The following is a 25,878-nucleotide window of genomic DNA, read 5'->3' as shown; positions in this document are numbered from 1 at the left end:
TTTTTATTTTATATTTTAAATTATTTTTATATTAAATAATAATAAAAATACTACGTCATACAAAAATAATAATAAAAAATACAAAATGATCAAACTAACAACAATTCAAAAATGACATTTTTAGTTTTCCGATGAAGGTTTGGGCTTGGATATATTAAATTTAGAGTAAAATATAAAAATAGTCTCCGAACTTAAGGATATTTATATTTTGATCATTAAACTTTTGAAACTTGTAATACAATTTTTAAACTTTAGATTTATTTTTATTTTGATCCTTGTCTTTTTCTCCCGATAATTTTTGTTGACTTAACGCTTAACCCCGTTAACTTTACGTGCCAGTAACAGTTTCTTCTTCTTCCTCCTTTCTTCCTTCTTCCTTCCTTCTTCTCACAACCGAAACCTGCGATCCATGTTTCCAAGCACCCAAGATCGAATGAATAAAAGCAAAATGGCGTAAATTCACAGTTCCAGAATTTTCAGAAGCCTCCTTTTCATTCGCACTTCTTCTATGCTGCTCAGCACTTCGTTCTGCCATCCCAATTTCTTCAAAAGGATCTAGATATAAATAGGGGTGCATTTCCATCCTCCCACCAACAATGGCTAAACCCGAATCCCCCTGCTTCAACGTGTAATTACTTGTCGATATTGCTATCTCTCTATGGTGTGCTTTATGTGGAAAATCCTCCTGCAAATTATTCTCCCATAACCTTTTGAGATTATGGTCGAAACACATAACATACCAACCAGAAGTAACAACAACCAGAACCTGTTTCTGAGGTTGTCCAGACTATAACACCAGTGGCCTTTTTTTTTCCTGCCCACTTTGGACGTGTTCAAACTAGCTTTTATTGGTAATTTTTACCCTCAGACCTCGGCTTTTATATGTTTCTTTTAACCATTTATAAATGATTATAAATTGTTCTGCTAAATAGATTTACAATTTATATGAAGGAAACAGTTTTAATTGGTATAAAATTTTATGCATTATGTTCCTGAGAAAAGGAAATTGTTGATCATGAGTAACTACTAAGTCGCTGTTATCATTTTTCTTTTTCCATTTGATGGGATTTAGGTATCCATGTCTTGGACAACGGCGTCGACCAAAGAAAATTTGGATTGGTATTCAAAGCAAGCGGACATGGTCAACAAAGTTGTTCGTACAATGCCGGTTCACCTCCAAGTAAACTATAAAGAAGTTGTGAAGAATGAGCAAAGCCTCATAATTTTCAGTTGTGAGATATTCTACTTTCCTCGGCATTTTGTTGCGGACTTTGTTGATCTCGTTAACCTGGTCGGCCATTTAAATATCCATCAAAAGGTAGCTGTACCGATGTTCTTTTTGTCGATGGATTCTCCTCTCGGAATTTCGATTCGGTGCTGAGTACAATGGTGTATAAGTAAGATCTACCTTCAACTAATTCTTCTTGGACACATTATTCGGCACAAACATCGGCAGTTCATACGTGGAAGATGCCGAGTGAAGAGGAGTTCATAAAGCTTAATGGCGGAAGGCGATCCTCTCCTAATGGAGTTAGTCTGAAGGTGAGGTTGTTGAGGACCACTTTTGTAACTGTAATACCAACACTGTTTATTTTTCTTTTTGGTTCCTTAATTTTGGCATCGTGAGTAGCGAAAAGGATTTCTTTCTTTCCATCACCATTCAGAGTGGTGACCAGGGGCGGTTTGAGAAATTTAAAATGTGATTCAAAATTTTAATTTTATTTTCTTAAAAATAATGGTATATAAAAATTATAATATTTTTCTTTTTTACTTAACACATTACGTTAAATTTAACCACTTTTCAAAAATAATAGGATTCACTTGACCCTATGGGTTTAGTGCATCCGCCAAGAGGTGGGGGGGGAGACGTTCAGCTTCGTATTTGATTGGATATTCGTCGAATAAATGATACCACGCTTCTCTAAAAGAGAAATCTCCCTCGTGCTGAAGAGAGAAGAATATGGCGAAAGCGGAGAGCATAAGAATAGCTAAATCTCGTTTCCTTATGGCAGCTCCAAGTGAAGGAATCGATGCTTGGTTGAAGGATCAATGGATGATCGGGGTCAGCTCAAGCAGATGTAAAGACTGGAGAGTGGACAAACGTGGAGTGTTTGAATCATATCAGTATGTATATTTGTGAGAAGAAGGAAGGAACAATGAAGAAGAAGAAAAAGAAGGAAGAAGAAGAAAAACTGTTGCTGCCACGTCAGAAAGTTAACGTGTTAAGTTGTCACAACAAGAAAAACTAATAGGATCAGATAACGACGGGACCAAAATAAAAATAAATTAAAAGTTTTATGACTGTATTATAAGTTTCAAATTTTAGATGAGCAAAATGTAAATATTTTAAAATTTTGGGGATTATTTATATTTTACCCTTAAATTTATTTAGGTTGTCAAGTCAACTTTGTTTCACATTTTTGTTTGGATAAATTATACTATTAGCCCCTTTATTGTTTTTTGTCTTACAGATTTTAGTTATCGGTTAAAAAAAGATTAATTTTTTACGTTATTAGTCTTTGCAGTTTTAGTCTATTAATCGTTGATGTATAATTCATTAATGAAAATCTGAATTAACAATTAAAAAAGAAAAAGAAAAGCCACGTAAGACTATGCTGTAATACACGTGGGACTTACAAATTTGGGATTAAAAACCCTAAAATTCCAAATTTGTCTGTCACATTCCAGTCAAAGCATTGAATCATGGCTGCCAGATTAACGGGCAGCTCCTACAAAGGAGGAGTTGTAAGTAAGGTGGTCGATAGTAGTGTTGTGCTTGTGGGCGGAGAAGGTGAGCTTGTGATTTTTAAGAAGCTCTTCGACGAGCTTTGAGGAAGAAGCCACAATACAGTTTATGGACCCAATGCGGAGATACATCAAAGGGTCGTAGATGATGGAGGAGAACTTGTGGAAAGTTTGATGAAAGGGGGGGGGGGTGAGGAGATGGAGGTGGCCGACGACGGATAACGTTATTCGATCCGACCCAAAATCCAAAAGATTTGGATATTACATAGAACCACCAAAACGGATAACTATTTTTTTTGAAAGTCGTTACTAACCATTAAAATAAACCATCTATAATTTAAAACATAAGTGTTATTGGTTTACAAGTGGGGAGATCCCAAATAACATTTCAAAATAACATCAAATTTGATAGAAAGAGTTACGACTCAATTATACATAAAGGTTAATGAAAATACAAGCCCTAAAAAATAATCGAGACGTACTCTGCAACTCGACGGAATTTAGAATTCACAATTTGACGATAAGCTCTCAACTGACACCTACTAACTTGCAAATGAAAATAAATTTCGAAAGCTGAGCAACGAACTCAATGTCACATAGATAATTATACTATACTACATGCATTCGTTAATTGTGCATGTTAACAAGTATGATTATGAGGCAACAAAATGCATCAAGCATGAGACATAACAAAATATCAAATATAAATGTATATATAGAATATATAAATGCTAACAAATACGATATATATATATATATTGAAATTGTCATCGATTAACGAAAGTGTCTTAGCACTAGTACTAAAGTGACTCAGTACTGATACGAAAGTGCATTTGCATTGATAATAAAGTGCCTTAGCACTGATGGGAGTATATCCAGATATCTCATATGTGTTTAATAGATGATTGTCATACATTAAAGTAGTTCGGATGTTCTCGTCGTTTTCCGAGTATCAAACAAATGCATAAGTCTTTTTTTATAACGTTCTTATGCTTATCACACAACATTTAGGGGTTTCACTTTCAAGTCTAACAAAGTAATTCTGATGGTTGTAAACCTCTTCCCAAGCTCTTAACAAAAAATTAGGCTTCTTGTCCAATTCAGTACGATGGTATCGATACTAACCATTTTAGTATCGATACCGACCTTATAGTATTCGGTACCCACCCTTAGTACCAATACTGACCATTTTTACCCGGTTACAAAGGTCATGCACTTGTAAGAATGAATTTAAATCAACTTCAAGATGATTGGGAGATCCATATCCAACTGCTCAAACAAGAACAAAATGCTGTTGCCGACACTTTAACCAAGAACAAAAATATTAAAGTGGTGATTCGTTGAACCAATAACCAATTAATCAAAGAGGATAAAACATTAGATTTTTTTATATAATATCAAGGTTTAAATCTTGAAATTGTATATAAAACGTGATATTAAACTTATTATGCTGGTTGACATATCCAACTGATGACTAAAGCTTAACCATAGGTGTGAGAATTGCAAAACCCTAAGCCTTGCATCAAAGTGACGATATGGCAAAACATAAAAATAATGTGTTTATGGGAACCACATAACATAATTAATTAAACTGTAGAAGTGACCATAGGTTTAAAGCCTTGCTCTAACCCTAACCTATGGATTTCTTTATATTAAAAAGAAAATGATGTGTGAATGAGACTGAGAGTCAGAGAGAGGGATCAGCAAGCTCGTATTAATTAATTCATACTGAAATGTAGGTAAATGTATTGGCGTGAAAGTCACTTACGTAGTAGTTTGAAGTGACAAGCTATAGTCATACAAGAGTAAGCTTCACGCGATTTAATTATCCATCAGTTTATTCATTCAGCTACATATAAGCTGATCACTGTATACAAATACACATATATAATATTGGATGTTCTTCAGCTCTCTAGTTATACTCCGAGATTATTGACAAACTCCTCTACCCTTCCACGATGTCATCAGCCTGCTAAGCAGCGGGTGCTACATCGACTCCATCGTCGTCATCGTCGTCGTCATCCCCATCATTTTCCATGTAAATAAATAGACGAGTTGCGACTAGGTCGTCGGCGATGAGCAGCTCGAGAAGGCCTGCTGCAGCTTTCTTGCTATTGACTAGCACCATTGTAGAAGACACTGCTTTTCAAGGGAAGAATTAAGAGAGATTGTTGTGTGTTGAGAAGAAACGCCATGCTCTTCCTATTTATAACCGGCAAAAGTAGTACTGGTATTGTTCTAAATTGCACTGGCGGAATTCGTTTCGGATGAATAACGGATGTCACGATCTAGAATCTAATATTGTCGTGGCATTATCGTAACGGTTGAAATGCGACGCGCTACTTATGGTTTCGAGTACTGCCGTGAGCATTACGTTGCATGCTAGAAGTATGTGTGGTCACATGAGCATTACTAGTGGTATTTGTACATACATTCCTCTTACATGGCAACCGGCGGTCCTATGCGTGAGCCATTCTCATGTAGGGTTGTTGCCCACTTGTGGGAACATTAGGCCTACACACTTTTGAGCTTCATTTCCACATGCACTTCACATCTACTTGGAAAAATACAGCTTATTAACTCTTTGACTCTTGGGTACGAGATAGAGGCAGAGAATTTTCAAACCAAACTTGCTCAGTTTTATTTCCTCAGGGTATGTAATTTATGGAACCAAGCAATGTATATATAAAAATCAATGTGAAAACTTCTATATATATATATATGCAGCCTTCAGCAGGCTCTGATTCATCTTCTAATCACAATATGAAAAACGGTTCTAGATGGTTGTGCATACTTGTATTGTTAAAAATACATCAAATTAATTAAATGCTAAAAAGAGATGTACCAAATTTAATATCAGAAAGTTGCAGCACTGTTGACAATCTTTTTTGATACGAATGTCAGCATTCAACAAGGTCAAGTATTTACATGAAACCAGTTACATCAGCCATGAATGATTGGAGACCAAACATTCAATCTCAGCTACTTCCATTGCAATGATGGATGCAATTACTACGGGTGTCTTTCCGCTTGGCACTTAGATTATTCAAGCCCCATATCCGAATCGTGCGATCATCGCTAGCTGATGCCAACATGTGAGGGTTTGCTGGATTCCAGCTGACACAATTAACAGCTCCAGAATGACCCGGTAATGCTTCTACAAGCTCTCCTGTGCCCCTATGCCAAATATACACCTAAACATACAATAGAAAGCAAATTAAATTTCCCTAGAACTGTAGAAATAAATCATATTCCTTAAAAATGTATATTTACAAGAAAATGTAAATTTAATGTCCTTACCAGTGAGTCCTCACTACCGCTGGCAATGAAAGCTTGCTTGAGCCCACCAAAACAAGACCTAATTATGAAACGGGTTCGTTTGTGGCCTTTATATTTAGAGACAAGCTTCAGATCACCTTCTATGTCCCATAGATGAATTTCTTGGTTCAAAAGATTTACCAGTAAGAATCTATTGTCTCCTGATAACGAGAACGAAGTTATCGTTTGATCCTCTTCAATAAATCTCTCCACTTTTGCTTCCCTGTCAAGTAATGAAATTGCTGTTTCTTTACATATACTTATAATCTGCTTTCCATCACTTGTTATTTCCAAATCAGAGATTTTTAGAGTGCGTTGCCCTTTCCAGCATTCTACCTCTTTCCCATCCAATTCCCACATGCTAATACTCTTATCATTAACACCAGAAAATATCGATTTGCCATCTGGAGACCATCCACATGAAACCAAGCCAAGACCAGCTTTTTCATAAACGTGGAGGCACTCACCAGAAAAGACGTCCCACCGCCTTACAACCTCCTCTACACCACAAGTGAGAAGCTGGTGGTCATCTGGACCCCATGAAACAGAAGAGATAGGTTTCAGGTGACCAGAGAGTTTATGTTTGAAAGATATTCCATTCGCATCAACCTAAAATAAGTAAAAATATTAGAATGAGAAAATTGGCTGATTGCTAGGCTTCTGAGAAGTGAAAACATGATTGTTTCACAGTGATCTAAGAATGCTCACACATTAATACAAACCATGCATGCTTAAAAATTTAGATTCCAGCCAATAGATTAGTCTAAATTTCACCAGCACCCTTGCATAAATGTAGAAAATTTTGGAAAAGAGAAAAAGGTAAGAGAGTACAAAAAACTTGCCAAAACAAGAAAACAAATTAAGATGGATTTAAATGATAAAGTGATAAGGATGAAAATTAAAAGTCATCATTACAGAGATAATGAAGCTAGATGTAGATGTTCCCATAAGTTGCTTAAATTTGGATAAATAAAACCTCAAGAGGACTTACTATTTCAAGAAAATAAATAAACAATTATGCTTTTTCACTGCTAAAAAAGGCAAGCTCAGGAAGTCCATGAAAAAGATGGAAGTAGAAAAGCTTTTCGACTAGACTACCATGTAATATTTTTCCAAGAGAAAAGAAATTTGAATACACTAAAACCTCAAAAGGGGTAATAATTAAAAACAAACAAATAATAATGTTTTCCACAGCTCAAAAAAAAAGCTCATGAAATCCATAAAAAAGATAAAGAGTAGAAAATCAAATCATTGTGACCAGACTATGTGGAAATGTACAGGAGAAAGGTTCAATAACAGAAGTTGCTCTAAAACAAGTTCTCCCTTTATGTAATCATCTAATTATATATATATATCATAATTTTTCATTCCATACGAATGATAGCTAAAACTATATGAAAGATCCAATGAAATAGTGGTTGAATGAAACAACATACTTTAAGCCTCAGTTATCTAATTTCATTCTAAAAGCATCATTGTGATCAACTCCATAATTCCAAGCCAAAATCACCACAGGGAGTACCTATTTATCGTATTCCAACATTTCTATTTTGTAGAAGAAATAAAAATCAAGCATATTCTAGGTTTAATCAACAAGAGCCATTTCTCTTTTTATCATTTCTTTCCTTCCTTATTTTATCATGTTGGCAGCAAAGGTACACTGTAAGATACAAATGAACCAGAAGGTACCAAAGGAAGATGCCAGAGATTAAAAATTGGACATAAGCATAAAAAAAAAGATAGATATTCCCTAGACTTTATTGAAAATACACAATAAAATACAGACCTCGTGTCCCTAATGGAGTAGTCTGTACAGAAAACAGAGTTGAAAATGTAAATCAATATATACTAAGCAAAATCAGAATATATGTTACATCTATGTTCCAAGCGAATAGCAATACCTCCCAAATGATTGCTGAGCAATCATTTGATGATGAAGCCAAGTATTTCCCATTTTGAGAAAATTGCAAGGACCATATTTCATTTGCGTGAGCCTGTAGTATCTGTTGCAAATGAAAAAAAATCAAAAATAATTTAAGAAAATAAAAAATGCAAGTCATAAGTTGATAAATTTCAGAGAAGGAATAGACAAATAGAAAATAAATCAAGAATCAGGAATAGAGAAATAGAAAATAAATCAAGAATCAGGAATAGACAAATAGAAAATAAACAAACCACATGGAGGAATACGTAAACAAATTATACAGTATTTTTTCTGGACTAGGCAAGTCCACTAAAAAGGTATAAACACTAGAATATAAAACCTAATTCATAATCAAATACCGCCTAATATCAATTCTATCATGATTGAATCAAGAAAATATTATCACTGGCACGTGATTCAAATTACCTGTGCTTATGTGTAGCAATAAATATACATACATACTGTCATACTGATAAAGCACAATCTAAAATAGACTTCTAATTTCCACATTACTAAGACACGAAATCTTGCAGCAACAGAAAATGTAAAAAAACTCCTAAGAAGTTTGCCATCTTAAGGCACGATTTTAGTTTTTAAGGCCACAAGGTGCACTGAGGCACCCTGGAGCCTAGACGAAAGGCGCAGGCACGCACCTTTCGTATGCGAGGCGCACCGTTTGTATTATATGCTATAAATCAAAATAATACTTTGACAACACACTAATACTTTGTAGTGCAAACACAACTACTCAAACTTGAATTTCTTAGAGAGAATAACATTTTTTTACTACTGAAATCACTCAATCGTTCAATTAAAATTTTACTTATAATTATAGTTTAAGGAGTAAATTAGATATTATTTTTTTTGTTAATATGCCACATCATCAATTTATTTGGGTTAATGGAAGAGTGACAGTTTTGTAATTTATTGATAATCATAATGATTGTAGTGTAATTTTTAAAACGTTAATATCCAAAATGAATACCTATTAAATTTTAGTGACCGTAAGTATAGTTTACCCTTAAAAGTCAGTATGGTAAACCCTGGCCATTGATTACCAGCCACCACCAAAGGATTCAACCAAATTTAAAACAGAGCTCGGAAAACCCCCCATTGATTTGTTTCACTTGACTACTACTCTACATAATTCATCCTATTCGTGGAGTCAAATATAGATATTTTGAACTGCATGAAAGCGAAGAAACAGATTGCAAACTACAAAAATCTGATTAACAGAATAAAATCTAACCTGCAATGCAGAAGAAGGAATTTGATCTCTTGCACACTGATGATCAGTATATAGTGACATTTCCTTATCCAATGAATTATGAAACATGCAAGCATCTCTTTGCAAAACAAGGGCCTGTTCAACTAAATGCTCCAACCTTCTTTCTGGAATCATAACAGTTGGAGGAAGCAGCTTCTGTAATTCTTCCAATAACTTACTCCGGGATCTTGGTCTCAAAGTAGCTTGTTTTGGAGACTGAACAGAAAAACAGCGAGAGGGTGATACAAGGAATAAAGAAAGCTTGTGAACTCTACTGTGATTGATACAAAGAGGTGATATCTCGGCTCTCAGTGTCTTCAGAGCATCCATGACTTTTTCTTCATCCAAAAACTCAAAGAACTTCTGTTCCAATATCAGAAAACAGGCTGATTTTATGGTCATTTCATTTGTTAACCCAATATTGCGCAATGTGATGACACTTTCATCCCAATCTCCCTCGAGAATTTGCTGCATAAACACATTAACGACAGAAGAATGCAACGCTATCCCCGATTCTTCCTCTAGATGAGCAGCGCTCTTTATATAACCAAGTGAGTACAATGCTTTTGCAATTATTCGGACAAATTCTACTTTCTTTATAATTCCTTTTGAGCCAAGAACTTCTTCACCCCCTTCAGAATGCAGGGGACGAGCCATCAAGTCTCTAGGAGACCCAACTATAGACTCTTTAAGAGTTGAACTGTTTGAAAGACCTCTCAATTCTTCAAAGGATAGTTTCATGCGCTTTGAGGTTGGTTCATCGTCCTCTACACCTCCCATGAAATGTGCACCTCAGCCCATATATTATTGAAGTGGTAAGAGAATAGCAACAGGTATAAAAAGGAAAGCCTGATGAATGATGAGAAATAAATCCCTGCATAAAATAGTCAAAACGAAGTTGTAGGTTTCTAAATTTGAGCATAAGAGAGAGAACAACTCACAGACCAAAATCTCACCATTATCACTGGCGAAAAAATAACATGATTAAGTCATAAAAAACATATGCAATTATAAGAAGGGTTAGGAAGTAAAGGGAGCAACATGATATCCAAGACAACGGTTAGCTTCAAAAACTCCATAGTATATCTATTCTAAAGAACTTCACATACTCATAAATAGCAGATACAAGTTGTCTGTCAAAAAGAATAGACCAAATCATTTTCACCTTCAGGACATCTCAAACTTGAAATTTCAGACAAAAATTATTATATGGTTAAAATATCCCAATCAATGTTAAAAAGTAATCCAATAACAGAGTCAATCTATAGAAACATGCTCACTTGTAGATGGTCACATCATTGTTGGTTTACTTCCTAAGAAACAACAACAATACAATCCCTTGGCTGGGTTCAAGTAAAGAAATCATGATGTAATTTACAACAAGGGTCAGTTCTAAAAAGTTCATCTGTCCATAGGATAACTGTTTTTAAGAACTTCACATGCTCATAAATAGCAGATATAGTTATCTACCCAAAACAATAGGCCACAAACTGTCTTCACTCTATCCAAGGTAAATGGAAGGCATCCCAAACTTGACATCAGTCAAAGAATCAAATTCAGGGAACTTCAACTTTTAAAGATAAATTATACTGGACCTTTAAAGACAATGAATTTTTAGCTTAATATGACTCAATATCCTATAAATAAGACAGAAAAACTAGATACAACTCTTGCTAGGAATAAGAATTTATCCTCAAGGACTTTGTTCCCAATACCGAAAGCAACGTGAACATTTGGTTGATTTGATATAACAAAAGATCCTATAAATAACAAATATATATATATATATATATATATATATATATAGGATTTTAGCGTCAATTGGTTTTGCATCCTATAGGAGAACACAGGGGGGCATACATTTTCAATGCCATCCAGAGATTATTCTTACCATAATATTATTTTCCGTAATGCTTTCAGAAGGACAATGCTTCTGAATCGGACAAATTATAGAGCAATGACTTGAAACGTTTAAAGCAACTGTACTGCTATTAGACACGATATACTTAACACAATCCGATTTTAAACTCAGTGGTATTGATAATTTCTTGGAATCTTCATGATAAAATGTTTTCAATATTTAAGCTACTACGCTATAATATATCTATGCATATGTTCTTTAAAGAAATGCATTTTGAAGCGCAATCTTAGCTATTTTTAGTTCACGAAGCTGTTGAATTGCCATGTCTGCAAATTGCATCAAAGTTGGACTTGGGAACTTCAATCATTACTTGGACAATCAAAGGAAACGAATTATCGTTGCGTTATAAATATGATGACCATTTCAAAAATATAAGACGGACAGGCATTTACCAACATGTAGAAATGAACAAATACAAGGAGTTTAGTTTCAAAATAGAAAGAAAAAGGGGTTCAAGCAGGATTGATGGAAAACCCACATCTGAAATAAAGGCAATAATGTAGAGTCTCTACAATACCAAGAAGCTAAATCCAGTAGCTTCAGATACAGTACGAAAAGACAAAGCAACTGACAAATAAATCAGATAGCAAGTTAATCAGGGTAAATCGGCCATAAAAGGGAAACTAAGGAATACCCAGAAAAGAGATTATGAACCAAACAGCCGATTCAGATCAAGAAAAACCAGGCGAGAATCCAATAATTAAGAAAAAAAAGTGATTGGATATAGGTGAAGAAATGCAGAAGACCAAGATAAAAGAAACAATAAAATATACAAACAAAAAAAAGATTACCCTTTTTTCTTATACCGTCGGCAGAAACTTGATTGAGTAACCGAGGGAATGAAGAGGCAAAGAAAAAAAGGGGTACGAGGATTAAAATCAGATGTGAAAGTGTAAAGGGAAGGAAAAAGGAAAGTTTTTTGGTAAGTTTGCAAAGTGTGTGGAACAAGAAAACAAGAGACTTTGAATTTTTTTTTCTTTTTCTTCCTTTGCGTGGAGTAAATCAACTCACAAAGGGGATTATAATAAGAGTGATGTAAATTGAGGGATTAATTCATTATAATTTGGGTGGAGAAAGGCTTACATTGGTAACTAGAATAGTGCACCCTGATCCGAACTGAGATTAATTGGAAATTGCTGTCAAGTGTGAATCTTTGGACATTATTCTCGGTGGACAGCTATTTTATTATTAATAATAAATTAAAAATAATTAAGTAATAATAATAATTTTTTGAATAATCAGGGATGATTATATGGAAGTATATGTTTGAGAGATTTTAATCTTCTGACGTTGAACACGTATACATTTCTACAGACATTATATTGAACATAAAACTTTAAGGGATAAGAATCATCATTTTAATCATTAAGATTAATTCATTTGTAATTAAACGTTTAATAAAAAATAATAATTAACACAACTAATATAATTACCGTAAAGATTAAATTATAATTCACACTCTAGCACCTTCAGCTACAATTCAAGTTATTGTCCCATAAAAAAAACCCTATGTACTTTATACATAGGCGTCCCCAAAGTCCATTAAATCCAAGTCAGTCCCCCTTGATCAAAGAATATTGGATTCCTATAAATATTATTTAATATTGTTTTCCAATACCACACACCAAAATTCTACATACATGCCATGAACTCGTATCCGACGCCACTCAGTGCTTTCACGAGTTCCCATGCAAATCATCTCTTTTATTAGCTAAAAAATACCAACAAAACAAAACATGCATACTGAAATTATGCTTCATGCTCTCTTTATCATGGTATTTTGTAACATAGTCGTGCATTCAACGAAGCACGTCATATCAAAGTTGTATCCCTTAAACTTGGCTTAAATAGTATAATTAGATCTTTAATTAAGTAATGGAGCTCGAATCAATACTTATAAAATAACATTGATGTACCTGTCTTTATTTACAAAAATATTAATAGTCATTAATTCATTTAATTGAAATATGATCAAATTATTGTCACGCCATAAAGTTATACACTCTCGTCTACATATAACCTTGATAACCTCTTACCAGAGTGTAGTATATAAGATTTAATAGCAAATATTGTGTCCTTGTCATGTTATCCACTTCTATTCAAATAATATATATCATCACTACATCAACGACAATCCTATACCAAAACTAATATCTTGTTACATATAATGATGAGTGAGTGATTAGATCATGAAATAATAAGAAAAAGAAAGAAACAGCACGAACCATCTTACTTCAATAGTTAAATGAATCGTTATTGTTTCTATAGGTCACGGGTTCGAGCACTAGCGGCATCAACAAGATGATTGAGCGTTAATTGTTAAATGGTTGAGAGTATTTTAGAACATGTATTACTCTGTAATCACCTTAGCTTAATAAAAGAAAAATAAAAAAAAAGAAACAAACAAACACAAATTTTGTGTGTAAACTCCAGGAAAAGCCACATGTAGAATAATACTATATCAAATATCCTTTGCACAAAAAACACACACATAGATCTAGAGGTGTTCACTTTTCGGTTTTAATCAAATTAAGGTACCAAATCGAATTAGTTCGATTAATTCAGTTAACGGTTAATTTGGTTTGAAATTAATTAATTAATCGAATTAATTAAATATTATATATATTATAAACCTATTTTAAGCTCAAACCCATTAAAAAATAATACCTGTTTATTTTTTTAATCACACTAGATTCATTAAATTATCAATACCTAATTAATTTGTAACTCAAATAAAAAAATACATATATTATATTTAAATTAATCTAATTATAAAAAATTATTAAAAAATCGGTTAATTCAATTAACCGACCGAAATAATCGAACTTTGTTCGGTTCGGTTAATATTTTTAAAGAAAATTTCGGTTCGATTAACGGTTAAAAAAATTCGGTTAATGGTAATTCGGTTCGGTCGGTGGTCAAATTAACCGTTTGATCTCGAAACTCTACATACGTATTTTTAGTTGTATGAACGAACACCCAAAATCTTAAAATAATACTATATCAATAGCATTTGAACCGATTATCAAGCCTTATTTTTTCTTTTAAATTATTTCTCACCAAGCAAATCATACTATGAATTTTTTAACAATATCAAACGAAATTCGAGTCGTAATCTCTAACGAGCAATAAATACATTAATTTAAAAACCAAGTTGTGCATTTATAAATGAATCTTGATTGACTTGTTTACACTGAAATATTTATTGATTAACATCCGATTTACCTTATCTAACCCAAGGATTAAGCAAAGCTGAGTTTTTTTTCTAATATGAGAGGAGGCATAAGCCAATTACATTAAGTTGATGCTAAACGTCCATGGGGTGGGTCATGAACGTCTCTATAAACAACACTAAAAAAGTAAGCAGGGACAGCATCGAAAACTTTTTAAGTGACTAAGTGATGTGGATCAATCTTTGGCGATTTTATCAGCTGCTTCCTTTGCTTCTCGTCGGATGAGATGAATATCAACAAACCATGCTTTGTTGATTAACCCCTTGATGGCTCGAACCACAGAGTAGGGGTTGCATTAATTTCGATTCTGGTCCAACATAAACTTTCCATTGCATTCAAGAGAATGGATGGTTATAACGAGGCTCAAGGGTCCAAAAAAAAAACGAATATATATACAAATTAGAACAATGGGCCATTCAACCCAATTCCAGCCTACAGGACAATCAATGAACTTGAAAGCAATATAATTTTGATGAGTTGTTTGTGGTTGTAACACCAAAAATCCTAGTAAAAAAAAGGAGAGAAATATCATATTATAAAAACTAAAAAGCACCAATGAGTGTTGTTACAAGTGATTGAGATTCAAGAATTTGAGCTTGTAAGGCCAAGTTCGAATCCTACCACCGTCACTCAATCCGTAAATTCCAATGTAAATCCTAATTGGGTCTTACGTATGCCTTGATTCTGGACTGAGGAGTCACCCCTGACCTAAACTTTAGTGTAAAAAAGAAGAAGAAACTAAAAAGCCAGACAAAATCATTGTTTCATTTTGATCCATTTTTGGTCATTAAAATCTGAATTGATCCTACTAAGTACTAACCAAATAATAAGGATCTTTTATCTGTGAAAGATTAGGGCATCCTAACCGTACTTGATATGACAATCAAGTAACAATCTTGATTAATGATTCAATAAGATAAAGAAAGAAAGTTCATCTGGATTTGTTTTTACATATTACAATTGAGTTTAGGTGTGAGTATCCTACGATAAAGTAGGCAGTGCATGTGCAATTTTGGTAACTCTTGCTGCTAATGAACTGTCCATTTTATCTTCTTTTTCTTTCTATATTGCATCTTGCTCACTCTCGTTAAGAATTTGAACTAGAGATCTCTAATTCTTGTATTAGCTCTTTTTTATTTGGATTTTTATGCTAATTAATGACTTTTATTCTGTTTTAACTTTAAATCTGTGCTACTTTCTGTTTTGCTTTTGAATTCTAATTATAAGTCTTTTATTTTTAATATTTATTTTATATTTGTACTTTTTTTTTTTGGCTTTCATAAGCTTAGTGGTTTAAATTTTGAATTTAAAAATTTTGTAAATCTTATCACTTCATTTTGAGTTTAGGTAAAAATTCTTAAATCAGATTTGAATTAGAATAATTTTTTTATTAACCCGAGTTGATTTTCAGATTTAGATTCTTTTAGATCCAATCCGAGACAAAAAATCCAATTCGTCTCACCTTATTATCCTCTCTATTTTTTTTGTTAGTCTAGAGTAATTATAAGGTGTTATATGCTCATATTTTTTCTTAGTCATTAATAACAAACACACAACACAATTGCTCAAAGCTTCAAAGTCGAATCTTCTAGAGAGAACATCAATCTCTTTTACCATGAAAATTCTAAGATCACTCAATAGATTCCTATAATAGAATATTTGTCTTGTAATCCCTTGAAAATTTATATAATTTTAAATTAGTTCAATGAAGAAAACTATACTTTAACCCCAAACATTTATAAATTCATTTTAGTCCCTCCAATCTTATCCTAGGATTGTTGCAACCTAAGGCTCGCACACTTTTAGTTAACTCTCTTAAAGCACACCAACTTTTCTTACCGAAAGTTTCAGACAACTCTCAAAGGAGTGAAATAAGTCTTGTCAATGGTTAGGGCTGTTTATGAGTGAGTTGTCACTCAATTGCGAGTAAAGTTTTCGACTGGTGTTTGTTAAAAAATTATTGTTCGACTCGATTATTCTCATTAAGTTTTCCAGAATTTTTACCTCATTTTTAGTTATATGTAAAATATAGTCATATTATATAGAGCTTAATATAAACATAAATTAATAATCTAGTATATTTCTTATTGTTTATTAAAAATTAATAAATTAATGAATTAGTAGTCATTATTAATTAGTAATTTAGCATATTTTTTATTATCTATTAGCAGTAAATTAACAATTATTAGTTAAACTTTTTTAATTGAATAATTTTTAAGGTAACTACTTAAAAATTATAAAAAAATTAATAAATTATTCGTGAACTTATCAAATAGAGTTGAACATTGCTTTAATTAAATCGTTAAAGTCTCGAGTAGAACTCGAATTCGAATCGAATCAACCCAAGTTGAACACTAACTAAATTTTGATTAAGTCGAGTTCGAACAGCTCGTGAGTTACTCAACTCAAGCAACTTTATCAGCAACAATCCTCCTTTCGAGGGTTGTTCGACGAATCAGTACAAGAAGATTGATAGATTGTTGTCAACTCGAGAATGGGGATGTTATTGGCTGTCTCGTGGTGTGGTTCAGTGGTCAAGTGATTCGAGCCATTTTTAGTACGACGATGGAGCATGGGCAACAATGTAGCTTACCAAATTGGTTCAGATGGATCGTGATGCCTGCTTTGCGAGAGGTACAGAGCTTTTGGTTAAATTTGGCTGGACTTAATTTATTTGCTGCTGCTGCAAATTGGTTGATGGTGCCCAAGTGATTTTCCATGCTAGTACAGTGGTTGTTTGAGTGTTTCTTGGTGTCGTATATTTTGTTCTCTTTTGTCTCACTTAGTGTCTGTTTTCTGAGCTGAGCATGTATCACTTTGATGAGAGGGTTCAGGTTAGCGAATGCCATTGAATCTAGTGAGTTTGTAATGGTTTGCTTCGATGGAACACATGTTTTCCGAATGGCTTTGGTCGAGGCACTCTTTTTCCTCAATTTAGGCATAGGGAGGTTTTTTAACGAGGTCTCGGTCATAGTTGTTGTCTTTGCATGTTTTCACTCCCAATACATACAAGACGCTCCTTTAAAAAAAAAAAAAAACAATCCTCCTGCAAATAGAGATCAGCTTGTCAATAATCTTCTTGAATTACTTATCCTTTTAATTATCTCTTATAAAAGGAAATGGTAAATCCATTTGAATTTGAGAAAAGCAGTGGCAGGACCACATCTTTCCATAGCGTTAATTTGTTGAAGTCCTTTCGTGTACACAAAGCAATCATGAGCAAATGAAGACGTATTTCTTAATTTAGCATAAACAAACTAAATGAATGGGTCATGGGAAGTTGGGAAGCAAACATGAAATTGCCAAATTTCAGCTTCAACTCGTTGGGATTCTTACATTCCAAGGTTGGATCTTACAAGATCTCCCGATACCATATAATCTTCCACATCTGAGATATGAAATAAGATGGAATCTTGACTTTGTCTCCCCACTCTCATTAAAATAAACTATACCCTTCCCCTCTTTGATGGTCAAACTGTCCACCCTCCTTTATCAAGTACCTTATAATGTTAACTTCAATCTTCCTTTAGGCTGCTCTAAGGTATTACTTTATTTTCAAGCCATTTTCGAAATTTCCCTCTTCAATCTGTCAATACCCTAATTTTAAAAAAGGACAATTCACATGCTTCATTTGCCTTTAGAGGTCTTCTAGAAAAAAAAAATAATGGATTCGTGCAAACTATATCAGAGTGACTTTTTGATTGTCTAATTTCACATCGATTGTCCCAGTGAATAGGATAGACAACTATAACGATGACATTTGACGAGGGCGTCACGAGAATAATGAAGGTCTCGAAACTTAAAAATAGTAGTATTTGCATATTTCCTAATAAAGAATGGTATATATTTTTTACACATATAAAGGAGATCTAAATTTGGTATTTCGGAAAATTGCTTATATCAGATGGCCTGTTATTGCTTAAAACGAATGATTGAACTAATTGAGTTGAACTTGAAATTTTATTTTAATTATTATTTGGTCCCTGCTTGACCAAGTGTAGGCATCATCCTTCACGTGATTCTCCCACTTTATGCATGTGATATCGCGTCCATTTTCTTTGTACATTCAATTCTGTATTATAATTCGCCTTTTGTGAATGGAATGGAATACTATGAATAATAATTCTAATATTCGAATCTAAATATAATCCAAATATAAAAATAAAATCAAACATCTACGAGTATAATAGGGGCGGATGCATATGGCCACGTAGGGACCAAATACACACCCATTATTTTAGATTATATATTCAATATAGTTCAATATATTAAAAGAAAAAATAAGAAATTTTACATACCCATTATATTGAAAATAAGACTTTTAAAATTTTTGGACCACAATTTTTAAAATTTTGAATTCGTCACCGCAGTATATAAATCTAAACTACCCATTAACATCAATAAATTCCACACGCAATTGAGGTATAAAAACACCTCATGTGACAAATTCATTTTTTGTATATTAAATTATTCGTTTTTTTTTTACTTCACATCGGGACATTTGTTATCATTTTTAACTCTTTTTTTTAAATTTAAAATTTTAAATGTAGGAGATCAAATAATTTTTTATGATAACATAAGATTATATCACATGTTAATGATGTCATGTAATATAATCTTATATTTCAGCATTATTATAAATTGCTATTATTAATAAAGATATTAAAATGATTAATAAAATTAAAGTTTAAGCTTTAATTAAAGAAAAAATAAAAAGTTTTATTGGAATTTCACTTGTACTTTCACTGATATAGTTTCAGAGATTAATATATAAAGAGTTGGATTTGAACAATCACTTTCATAATTTGAAATTTTGAAAGATTAGGACAATGATTGTGTAAAAAGGTTTGTAATTCTGTTATCAAAAAAGAGATAATATTGATTTTAGTTCATAGTCACATCAATCAAGGTTACAGCTTGAACTTCCGAATGTAAAGCCAATGAAATCCAACAATGATAAGATAAAGAGGAAGTAAAACCTAATATGGATTGTACGAATTAATTTATCTATGGTTAGAAGAATTATTTTGTTATTAGAGATCACGGATTCAAACGTTTATTGTCAAATGATTGAAAATCTTTAAAACGAATATTATTTTGTAATCACCTTAGTTTAATAAAAAAAATCTAACATGAATTAAATAGAGATTTAATATATGAATTATACGCATTTTATTACTTTGGTGTTTAATTTTTTATTTTATTATTAATAGTTGAATTATAGGTATATATATATACAATTAAATTATGTGATTTAGATGAAGCTTTACGAATTATATGTACTTATGTTTCAATTATCACTGTACTTTAAATTCAATTTACTCGTTGAATTTAATATAATTGTCATTTTTGGTCACTCAACCATTAAATATTTAACGAAATTAAAACGACGTCGTTTATTATGTATATAACAATTCATTTATAACGTCATTTAGTTAGAAAACTTAGATAATATTTAAATTATGATAAAAATATAGTAAACTCGTCATGAATAATTATTATAATTGTATTGAATTAAAATATTTCAATTATAAAACATTTTTAATTCTTATAAAATTAAAAATTAACTATATATATAATGAAACTACGTTATCTTATAATTACTTCGATAAACAGTAAGTTAAAAAGCTGAGGATTAGCTATAGAAATATATCTTATTTATATGGTTATTATGACATTAAATATTATTTTTTAATAAAACTAATTACTTTTTATTTGAAAAAAAAGGAAAGCCGAGGACTGAAAAAGGCGGCTTGTGTATCAATAGTATGAGTTGGAGTCTAGGTGGGTAGTCTCTGACAGACACCACATGCAGGAGGAGGAGAGGTCCATAGTCCAGACCTACCCTCCATGTTATTTTGTCCACATGGAACTCCTACATTTCCTCAACCACATCTGACCCACAAACCCCACCCCTCCTTTTCACCTCTCGAATCAATTATTTTAATAATAAAAAATTTATTGTTATTTTTTAAATTTTGAGTTTAATCACTAATAATATAAAAAGTATGGATATTTAATATTAAAAAATTTAAAATTATTTTTGAACATATATTATTTTATATTTATCCTAGATTAATCAAAAAAATTATTTATTCCTCTCCTTATAAAATTAAGCGGCGATTGTCTTTTGATATTTTAAAATTTTTTATTGATAATTTATTTTTATTTTTAAAATTTTATAAGTATATTTATTAACCTAAAATTTTATGTTAATTCTTAAATTTATTATAATACTGGATTGAAATGATAAAAGAATATCTAGTGGGTTAATCCCTCTTTCTTCCATGACGGATTAAACAAAAGGTTGCACTACAGCTTCAAATTCTTCGTCACAAGTACAGATTTTCACATTGCCATGGCTGGCTTACCAAATATATTAGTATATTATAAAAAGTATAAACCACTAACATCCCCCTGTTACATAACTCGAGCAAACCCAAAACTAACATATCTTCTTGGGGTCTGCATATCACATCGGATCATCTTTTTTGTTTGGTCCCTCTTCACTTTCTCTTTTGGTTTTCTTTTGGCTTTTTCTCAGCCTAGAAAATGTGGGGTTCCTCCCTCCTTTATTTTAATCTCTAAATCTATCTTCTTCTCCCTGTTATTTTTACTCTGAAAACTCTCAGAAACCACAGAAATATCTCTCTGAGTTAACATCAGCGTTCAGGTTTAAAGGTTTCTGCAATGCATGTATATATATAGTGTATGTACATTTTTTCTGAGATTTGTTCGGGAGCTAAAAGAGTTGAGTTTTAGCTCTTTTTTTTTTTGTTGAGAAGAGAGAGTGAACATGTCTGCAAAGTTTGTATACTCTTTATCAGATGAAAGGCCAGATCTGCAGAAGCAAATTGGGTGCATGAATGGACTGTTTCAGCTCTTTGACCGCCACCATTTCCTTGGCGGCCGCCGCATTGACAGTCCCAACCACAAAAGGCTTCCACCACCAGGTACTTCTTCTTCATCTCAGCTTTTATAAGAATTTTTTATTGTTTGCGAGAAAATTAGCTAAGTTTTGATAAGTTAAAGCTCTATGCTCTCATAACATTGTATATCATACACCGCTTTTAAAGCTAAAGATCTCCATTCAACAGCCATTGAAGGCATGGATTTTTAGTTGAATGATTTCTTTCAGCTTTGGAAAAAAAATAATTTTGCTTCAAAGGTTTTACTGGTTATAATTCACTCTTTTGATGTAATAATTAATTTATGTTGTTTTAGTATATATTTGCCATTTCTGCAAACGTCCATGGTTGACATTCAATGTTACTGTAGGTCGAAATTGCAAGCAAGGAACAAAGCCCAATATTGCCATAGAAAAGATGCAAGTAAGAGTTAATATCACTTAAATTTCATTTAGATTTCCTGAGGAATTGATAAAAAAGCTAATGGAGCTTAATTTGCAGGAGCCGCGGGAAAATAACATGAAGAAGACTGCAAAGGATAAAACAAAGATTCTCCTTTGAATCACCAAGAACCTCATTTTCATCTTCCTCTTGTTCATCTAGCTTTTCATCCGCTGATTGCAGCAAAGCATCGCAGGTCGACCGGTCGTCATCGACGAGCCAAGCCGTCTTCCCCGAAACCTCGAGGCCTGAAATATCCAATTGTCAATCAAATGCTTCTTTGCACTCAAGACAACACTCCGTTGGTCTCCGTAACGTTGTCAAAGACTCCATATACGGAGAGAATGGTGGATTATCAATGAAAACAGCAGCCAAAGTCGAAGCAGGGCACCACCGATCATATACGTACGCAGATTCGCCAAGGCCTTTGCAGTCACCGAAACCTGCAATGTCCAACGAACGCACACCGAGGGAGGATGCTCGTCGGTTCTCTTATGACGAGAGGGGTTCGCAGGATGCACTTAACATTAAGATAAAAGATCTCCCGAGGCTATCACTAGATAGTAGGGAGAGCTCCATAAAGGGTTCCATGGATTGTATGAAATCGAATTCTATCCTCGGAGAGCAGCAGAAAAGTAGCCAACAGAAAGAACCTGGAAGCTACAATGGACAGTCTAGTATTGTAGCCAAGTTAATGGGGTTGGAACCATTGTCGAGCCCCATGCTAACCAATGGGAATCAAAGTCGACCAATCAATACTAGTGAAGACTTGAAAGACGATCCCCTCTCATACTCGTCAAGACTTTATGAGAACAAGAAGAATTGGATTTCTGGTTCGCCGAGAAGTTCGAAAACAGAACCGAGCCCACCCCATTTGACTATTACAAGCTCAAAAAAGTCGGCCGCAACTGAATGTCCTATTGAACCAGCACCACGGAAGCAGCATGATGGAAGCAAGGGTCAACCGTCTGTTTTGAAGTGTCGAGAAACTCCGACAAAAGCCCCAAACACAGCTCTAACTATTTATGGTGAAATCGAGAAAAGGTTGGAAGAACTCGAGTTCAAGAAGTCAGGAAAGGATCTCAGAGCCCTTAAACAAATACTTGAAGCAATGCAGAAGCATAAACATATATTAGAGACCAGAGAAGAAGGCCAAGCTTCAAATTTCGTATCTCATACAAACAGCATCATTGGTGTGAGCTCAGAAGCACCAAATTTGAGAAAGCTAAGAAGTAGCAATGCAGTTTCGACAACAGTTAAGGGAATTAGTTCTCCAACACGCCTTAAATCCCCTATATCCGTTGTAAAACCAGTCAAAACTGTGGAAAATGCCAGCAGTTGTACTTCACCAGTACGCAGGTTAAGAAAGCTTCGCTTGACCACCCCCGCTGATAACAGAAACGGAACGGTAGACAAGCGTTCATATAAGGATTTGACTCCAAGACATAATCATCCTAGGGAGCCTTCCAGTCGACTCCACTTGATGGATAAGGGTACTGCCAGAGCTCTAAAATTCAACCAACTTCAAAAAAGCCGTCTCCTACTGCTCGAGAAAATCCTAAGCTGGAAATAAGTTCAGAAAATGCATGCCTTAAACAGCAGAAGAAGAGGCTTGAATTGGAGAGGCAGTCTTATTGCACCAGTCCAGCGCCGGATCGGGGCAGAAGCAGAAGGCAACCAAGCAGGTTACAATCAGAACCAGGCTTACCACATCGAAAACCCAGGAAACCTCAGCAGAGAAGAGATGACCAATCGAGTGATATCAGTAATGATATGAGAGATTCAACTCAGCAAGGAGATGCTAGTTCAATGAGAACAGAGAGCAATATGAGTGCAGCCTCCTATGGCGACATCGAAGTCACGAGTGCTTACAGATCCCAAAAACATGAAAACAGGCAAAATGTAAACCTTCTGCCTTCTTTTTCAATCATATTAGTACTATGATCATCCCTAAACAGCTTATATTCTTATCATTCAGAATACAACAGCAAGGTCTGGTAAAGGTTATTCGACAGCAGAACCTCCAAGACTAATTCCGGAACAACCTAGTCCGGTCTCTGTTTTAGATGTCACGTTTTACGGTGACGAATCACCATCTCCTGTGAAGAAAAAAACAAATGCTTTTAAAGGTGAAGCTCCTATCTTCCTTATGACAAGATATATAAAGCATAACTTACACAACTTAAGAATTTTGTATACCTATCTATAGAAAACAAGAACATTAAAGGAAGCTACTAGCTATTTCTTACAAGAGGCTTGGCCAGTTATAAAATTAAATATTTTATCATTTTCTTTTATGACAGATTATGAGGGTCTTATCCCTGATGAAGCAGACTGGAGTCCTACCGGTCTCGGGTTCGAGACAGATTACAGGAAAGCAGAAAGCATCAGGCACTTGGTTCAGAAAGTTGTGAACTTGGATTCCAACCGTGAGAGGTCAATTATAAATGAAATTGCTCCTGTTTGCAATAGTCCAAATGCAGACCGTCAATACGTTGTAGAAATATTGTTGGCATCAGGTCTCCTCAATGAACTGGACTCTGGCTTCATGGCCTACGACCATAATCCGTTGGAACATCCGATCAATCGCGACGTGTTTGTTTCCCTAGAAAAAAACAAGGCAAGCATTAGACTTTTAGATGGAATGCACAGTGGCAGAAAGATCAAACGGTTAGAGCTCATTGAGAAGAACCACAGGAAGCTTATATTTGATGCAGTTAATGAAATCCTACTCAGAAAATTTGTGAAGGAAGGATCTTACATGCAGTGGCTCTCACCAGCGGGGATCCAACTAAAAAGACAGCAGCTTGTAAGAGACTTATGTTCAGAAATGGCAAAAAAACAAACTGCACCAATATAAGCTTGGATGACGACGACGGTTCGAGCAACGTCTTATGGGGAGAATTGACGGTCGGATCAAAGGAGTGGACCGAGAACCGAAGTGAGATTCCATGTGTAGTACTAGATGTGGAAAGGTTGATCTTCAAAGACTTAATTTGTGAAGTTATCAGTGGTGAAGCAGCAGCAAACACACAAGTGCACCCTGGTGAGCACTGCAGACGACTGTTCTCCAAGTAAAATTTCGGATAATATTTGTATGTTCTCCTTTTTTTTTTCCTGGTTCATTTAACTGTTCAGTGTTTATTTATGAAGGTATGTGGGTAGGGTCGTTAGTCTGGAGCCTATTACAGTATAACTGACTGATCCACACCACACCTGTAAATCCCTTCTCAAAAGTCTGCATGCATTCGGCCTGGATTAGTTTCCCTTCGTTGATCGCTGCAATTTTAGCTTCAAGGCCCCGTAGCCAAGGGGCTAGCTGTGGCCTTGGCCCCTTGGTAAAATGGTGCAATGGATTTTTCCAGTCAATTCTTAAATACTTATTAATTATTCAACCTAGGCCCTTTCAGCTCTTTAGTTAAACGGGAAGCTTTATATTGGTCCCACCAAAAAATTAATAATTCAATTTAAACCATTTTAATAACCTTTTTAGCTTTAACCCCCTAGACATTTTAAATCTTGTTTCGGTCCCTTGATATAAAATACACATAATACCAAAATTTACCCATAACATTTGATAAATAATCACTTCGACCTTTAATTTTTTTTAAACACTTTAGTCATCAACATTTATTTTGGATTAAAAGATTTTCTAATTGAATGAAAACCATTAATTGGCTAATGATTAATGCTTGTCATTGACGTGATAAGTCTTATGTGTCTAAAGTGATGACATGACATGTGACACATCATTACTTACGTACACGTGATATTTCATGACATCACTTTTGTATACATATTATATGTCTTATCATCACTTATATACACATGAAATGTATCATATCATCATTTTGAACATATGACATGTGTCATGTCAGCACTTATATATGCGTAAGACCTATAAGCTTTATTTGTTAGTCAACTAACGATTTTTGTTTAATCACGAATCATTTTATCTAAAATGAAACACTAAAGATTAAAATACTAAAAAAGTTAAAATAATTATTTAATTAAATATTAAAAGATATAATTTTATTATTATGCCTTAAAAATATATGGCTTTGAGTAAACATGTCTATAGGTTAGGTCGACCAAGTCACTCGGTCTATAGACAGATCTAA

At 33.8% G+C, this 25,878-nt stretch overlaps 1 protein-coding gene and 1 pseudogene across 3 annotated transcripts; one reads left to right on the top strand and one right to left on the bottom strand.

Moving 5' to 3' along the window:
- Window positions 1-5,563: 5,563 nt before the first annotated feature.
- Window positions 5,564-12,153, bottom strand: LOC120144433 (WD repeat-containing protein 26 homolog). 3 transcript variants are annotated; one of them, XM_039158485.1, is made up of 5 exons: window positions 11,967-12,153; window positions 9,237-10,128; window positions 7,965-8,066; window positions 6,046-6,672; window positions 5,564-5,939 (listed from the first exon to the last, which is right to left on the bottom strand). In XM_039158485.1, the coding sequence occupies exons 2-5, from the start codon at window positions 10,032-10,034 to the stop codon at window positions 5,724-5,726; spliced, it is 1,743 nt and encodes a 580-aa protein (XP_039014416.1). In that variant the 5' UTR covers window positions 10,035-10,128; window positions 11,967-12,153; the 3' UTR covers window positions 5,564-5,723. The 3 variants fall into 3 exon arrangements, with proteins under 3 accessions (XP_039014416.1, XP_039014418.1, XP_039014417.1); XM_039158487.1 differs by lacking the exon at window positions 11,967-12,153 and adding an exon at window positions 11,146-11,235; XM_039158486.1 differs by lacking the exon at window positions 11,967-12,153 and having other exon boundaries at window positions 9,237-10,269.
- Window positions 12,154-21,199: 9,046 nt separating this feature from the next.
- LOC120144387 lies at window positions 21,200-25,018 on the top strand (annotated as a pseudogene).
- The last annotated feature ends 860 nt before the right edge of the window (window positions 25,019-25,878 follow it).

Source organism: Hibiscus syriacus, unplaced genomic scaffold, assembly GCF_006381635.1.
Source record: "Hibiscus syriacus cultivar Baekdansim isolate YM2019G1 unplaced genomic scaffold, ASM638163v2 tig00110889_pilon, whole genome shotgun sequence".
Taxonomy (NCBI): Eukaryota; Viridiplantae; Streptophyta; class Magnoliopsida; order Malvales; family Malvaceae; genus Hibiscus; species Hibiscus syriacus.
This window is presented reverse-complemented; position numbering and strand designations above follow the sequence as displayed.

Excerpts from the sequence above, each read along its gene's own strand:
- LOC120144433 (XM_039158485.1), bottom strand. The coding sequence starts at position 10,034 with ATGGGAGGTGTAGAGGACGATGAACCAACCTCAAAGCGCATGAAACTA. Across the intron at positions 8,067-9,236 it reads TTCCTTCTTCTGCATTGCAG|ATACTACAGGCTCACGCAAA; the intron begins GTTAGATTTTAT and ends CATTTGCAACAG. Across the intron at positions 5,940-6,045 it reads GCGGTAGTGAGGACTCACTG|GTGTATATTTGGCATAGGGG; the intron begins GTAAGGACATTA and ends TTGTATGTTTAG.